The sequence below is a fragment of the Corticium candelabrum genome, chromosome 1 (assembly GCF_963422355.1).
Source record: "Corticium candelabrum chromosome 1, ooCorCand1.1, whole genome shotgun sequence".
Lineage (NCBI taxonomy): Eukaryota > Metazoa > Porifera > Homoscleromorpha > Homosclerophorida > Plakinidae > Corticium > Corticium candelabrum.
The window spans coordinates 371,066-376,065 of NC_085085.1; the positions used below are offsets into that span (position 1 = coordinate 371,066).

Genomic DNA, 5,000 nt, shown 5'->3' on the forward strand with positions numbered 1-5,000 from the left:
CAAACAATAAGACAGACAACAGCAAACAATAAGACAGTCTGACAGACAGACAAACAGTAAGACAGACAGGCAGACAATAAGACAGACAGATGGACAAACTCAGTAGCAGTTAACTCTTATTTACTTACTTCTATCTCCTAAATAAATTTATTGACAGACAGGCAAACATACTGACAGACACAGCACAGAGAGACACACAGCAAGCATGCAGGCAAACAGAAAGGGAGGTCGACAGAACAGACCGAGAAGCAAGCAGACTGAAATGTTGACACACTAACTAGAGAGTAGGAGATTAACATAACATAACATATTTGCTCTAATGTCATAAATGTTCATGCATCATTGATTTGTATGTTTCAATTTGCAGCTCACATTTCACGACCCGTTGTGATCATTGGAAAGCTTGCCGGTGCTGTTAGAGCTCAGTTATTGCAGGCAGAGCCTACTCTCTTTGAGAAGTGCACCACAAGTGAGTGGAGAGTGTGCAATGTGTGGCAACGTATCAGCAGTTGTAGTCAATTGATTGTTGCAGGAACAAATATGGGCGATGCTCGTGAGCTACGTTCGCAATTTGAGAGGCTGAAGCTGGTGGAGTATACGCAGAAGCAAGAGAGCGAATTTGTTTGTGTGACTGTTGATGATGTCCAGAAGGTTGCTCAGCAGGTAGGAGTTTGTGTTGATTCTTCGTATGTAGCTGATTTTATTGTCTGTTTGTTTGTCTGTGTGTTTGTTTGTCTGTTTGTTTGTTTGTTTGTTTGTTTGTCTGATTGTCTATGTCTCTCTCTCTGTGTGTCTCTCTTTCTGTCTGTCTGTGTTTGAGTCACGTGTATGTCAGTCTATTTCTTACTATTTGCTTTCCTCCACTGAATTTCTATTTTGTCTCATGCTAACGGTTTGTCCAACTGTCTCTCTGTTTTATACTCACTGCACAAACATTGTCTACTCGACGTCAGCATGTTTGCCATTTCTCGACTCCAAGCTGTCGACCTTCCTCCCATCGTTATTTCTCTCGAGTCAAAGTAACTCACAAACTTACTTGGCACAAATTTGTCATTAACATCAATATAATTTTTTCTTTAGGTCTTCTACTACTTCAGTGCCAGACTTACAGGATACTCATGGTAAGAAAGAGCTCTATACTTGTTTTGTTTTGTTTTGTTTTCTAATTTTTTTTATTTTGTAGCAATAATTCGTGGTGATGACATCATCGATCTGTCTCAGAGAGTCTCTAGAGCTGTTGTTCACGAGCAATTGCAACCCGTCTGGCTGAGTGTATGACAAGCAGACTTTCGATGGAAGAATCAGGGTTGAGATCGGTTTTCATTAATTTGACTTTTTAGTTTATATCAACTGTTTGATTAATATCAATTTATCAAGTTTAGTAGAAATTTAGACAACACAGGTTTATCAAACATTAGCTGGTTATACCGTAGTTTTGAGTAAGTTGTTATTGTATCGCAGGTTACAGTTTGCATTTGAACTGTTTATTTGATTGATTTGGTGCATTTGGATGAACGACGTTAGCGTGCGCTAGACCCGGTCTCACTGTTGCCATGGAAGCACCAGGTGAAGGATGCAAAAGTTCATGCCTTTATGTTGTGACACGTGACCTAAAAAATTAGTAATTTATTGTAACAATTTTAGTTAATATTAATTTATAATTTAATTGAATAATAATTAATAAGTTAATAATTCAATACAAATGTATCCAGATATGCATCTCTCCAATAATGTGTTGATATATAAATATCTTCTGTATTATACCATAGACTGGGAAATTTACACTTGTGATCATTTGGCAATCGACAAGCGAATTGCCAAAATTAAAGTTTGTCAATATTTGTCGCTTTTCATGTACTCTCACTCACGACAGGATGGTAATGGGATAGTATGACGTCAGTATTATGACATCACCTGACGTCATAATGTTATATATTTTACTATATAATTTACTAACATCACTATACCCTTACACACGTGCAAAAGAGCAAATACTAGAAACTGGGACGTAAATAACTGCACATGTGCGTTTGTGGTATGTACAGACAGTAAAGAAGATAGGCTAAAAAGATTTTTGTCATCACGTGGATCTCGTTTCACTAGCTGTCCTCAAGAAAGCTATGTTCACAGTTCAATCATCTGTGGTGTTCACACCCCATCAGTGGGTCAGTGCCATTTTTATTTTTTGAGTTCTGATGCCATTTTTGCACTGTTGTCATGTAAATGACAAGCTTGTTAGACCAACCAAAAGACACATAAGTATGTTATGTCTCGACATTATCAGTTCAGTCAAAGTGAACGGTAAGTCACACATTATTTTATACTACAATACATTATTGGTATATTATAATACCATCTATACTACTATATAAAATTGACGGTGTTTGTATATTTGAAACTGGACACGTGTCGAATAGATGCCAAGGTCGACACACCTGTTCCTCGCAACGGCAGCAACGTCCAAGTCAAAATGGCTTCAACCAATCGCTAATCCAATCAACGAGATTTTTGGAAACGGCAATTGAACGGGATTTAGCTATGAATGAGAATTCTGTCTGGCTGCTACTAAACGGTAAAAGCGCTTACACCACGGCTAATTAGTGACAGTAAACGGTTACTGACAAAACATTACAGTCTACTACCTGCACAATATCCGGGAGTGCTATACGATTGCAAGTGTATACGCGACATTTTTCGTTGTTTTGCAATGCCTCGGAAGCGACGGACTGGCTCGGGTTGCACTGACAAGGGCATAAGTTAGTGTAATTGGTTTGTGCTGTGATTGCATTTTTTGCACAGGAATGATAAGCAACACTATACAGAAGAGAGTTTGGAAATCTACAAAGATCTCTCTATACAAACTGTACGTGACCTGGCTACACCCCCTCTGCCTCTCCAACCATCAAACGCATTTTTGGATACTTTCTGCTATAATCTCTACCTATTAAGGCGACCTGTCTGTCTGTCTGTCTGTCTGTCCTGTCTGTCTGTCATTAATAGCAAACAGTGTCTGCAAATCAATAATTAATGTGATTAAACTATTACCTGGGCGAAGCCAGGCATTGGAGCTCGTCTATATATATATATATATATATATATATATATATATATATATATATATATATATATATATAAGCAGAGGTCTCTGTCTGTCTGTCTGTGTGTCCGTCTGTAAGAGCGTTTCTCAAAAACGGTGAGTCTGATCTTAGCCAAATTTGGCTTGCACACGCCGAATTCATTTGTGTCGAAAGTGAGATTATGGTCGTCTTCCTGACTTCTCCCACAACGACACGATTTCCTGCCGATCGCACTCGCTTCCACTCGCGCGCGAATATCTCTGGAAAGGCGCATCGTATCTCCACCGAATTTAGACCGCCCGTTCCTGACGTCGGACGGTAGGCGCCGATCGTGTCGTTTATTGTGGACGACGCTGGGAAACGGAAGATAGTTTTGCCGATATCCGGGTCTTGAAAAAATACGCCCACAGTCGTTTGCCAGTCTACGACCGTCGAAGAGCTGCCGTGTTTAATGCACCTCTTCCCCAAAACGCCAGCAACGTCTTCTAAGACGACGACGTTCAACGGAACTGTCGAAATGGCGAGAGTCGGCATTTGTTATATACGGGGAACGGATTATCCGGGTAAGTATTGCACGTGACTTGCACGTTACGGGATTCACGTCGAAATTATAGATGCCAGGTTCGATACACCTGTTCTGTGCAACGGGACTGTCGAAAGGGCTTCAACGGGATCAATAATCCAATCAACGGGATTTTTGAAACTGGACACGTGTCGAATAAGATGCCAAGTTCGATACACCTGTTCCTCGCAACGGCAGCAACGTCTGCGGCGTCCAAGTCGAAATGGTTTCAACCAATCGCTAATCCAATCAACGGGATTTTGGAAACGGCAATTGAACGGGATATAACTATGAATGAGAATTCTGTCTGGCTGCTACTAAACGGTAAAAGCACTTACACCACGGCTAGTTGGTGACAGTAAACGGTTCTCTATACAGACTGTACGTGACCTGGCTACACCCCCTCTGCCTCTCCAACCATCAAACGCATTTTTAGATACTTTCTGCTATAATCTCTACCTATAAAGGCGACCTGTCTGTCTGTCTGTTTGTCATTAATTAATAGCAAACAGTGTCTGCAAATCAATAATTTGTGTGATTAAACTATTACCCGGGCGAAGCCTGGCATTAGAGCTCGTTATATATATATATATATATATATATATATATATATATATATATATATATATATATTTGTCTGTAAGTTTGATCACCCACGAGGCTAAAATTGTGGGTATAGGCGTAACTCGGCATGGGTAAGAACATGGGCAGGGTGGCGTCGTCTTCCAGCTTTTTCAGTCAGGTCCCCTTTTGGGGGTGCATTGTACAACGACATAGTGCTGTTTCGTTTGTCTTTCAAGAAGGACACTGAATGCCTCTGATAGACTCAATTTGAAGAAAGTTTCGTTACGTGAACTCAATCTCATAGGGTAGTTTTGTTTTCTCATAACTAAGAGTGCAATGCTCACTTTCAATATCCATTGTTTGTTCACATGCCATTGTTAAGTCACAATGCTATAGCTATCCAGCAGTCCCATCAGACTGCGTTATCTGAGCAAGCTGTAGTTCATTTGTTTATCTTATTAAACATCAAACTACATCCAGAGCAAAAAGGTGACCTCGGACGGTATGCACGGAGCGTGTCCTATAGTACCGGCGAGTCAAAAACGACAAGATATTTTTGTGTAGGATATCTGGGTATGTAGAAATATGTCTACCTTCGGTTTTTTGAGTTCGCTCGCCGAATACCTGCCACATTCGATACGCCTGTTTCCTGCAACGGCAGCAACGTCTTCAAAGTTCTAGCATCCAATGGGACTGTTGAAATGGCTCTGAGAAGACTCACTGAAGAGATGTGTGACTGCATTAACACTGAATCCAACCTACACATTTCCTGCATCCAGCACTACACTGGGAGTGTG

General features: G+C 40.5%; 2 protein-coding genes across 4 annotated transcripts in view; both read left to right on the top strand.

Moving 5' to 3' along the window:
* LOC134191793 (disks large homolog 4-like) overlaps positions 1–1,496 on the top strand; it is a 4,268-nt gene extending 2,772 nt beyond the window's left edge. The window contains exons 4-8 of the mRNA XM_062660419.1: positions 368–469; positions 533–663; positions 954–1,019; positions 1,081–1,121; positions 1,184–1,496. Coding sequence (XP_062516403.1) covers positions 368–469; positions 533–663; positions 954–1,019; positions 1,081–1,121; positions 1,184–1,199 — 356 coding nt within the window. The 3' untranslated portion in view covers positions 1,200–1,496. The remainder of the gene's footprint in view (positions 1–367; positions 470–532; positions 664–953; positions 1,020–1,080; positions 1,122–1,183) is intronic.
* Positions 1,497–3,751: 2,255 nt separating this feature from the next.
* Positions 3,752–5,000, top strand: part of LOC134194993 (collagen triple helix repeat-containing protein 1-like) — a 13,856-nt gene continuing 12,607 nt past the window's right edge. For all 3 annotated transcript variants that reach the window (XM_062663985.1, XM_062663994.1, XM_062664002.1), the window contains exon 1: positions 3,752–3,963. The gene's annotated coding sequence lies outside the window, so the exon portion shown is untranslated. The remainder of the gene's footprint in view (positions 3,964–5,000) is intronic.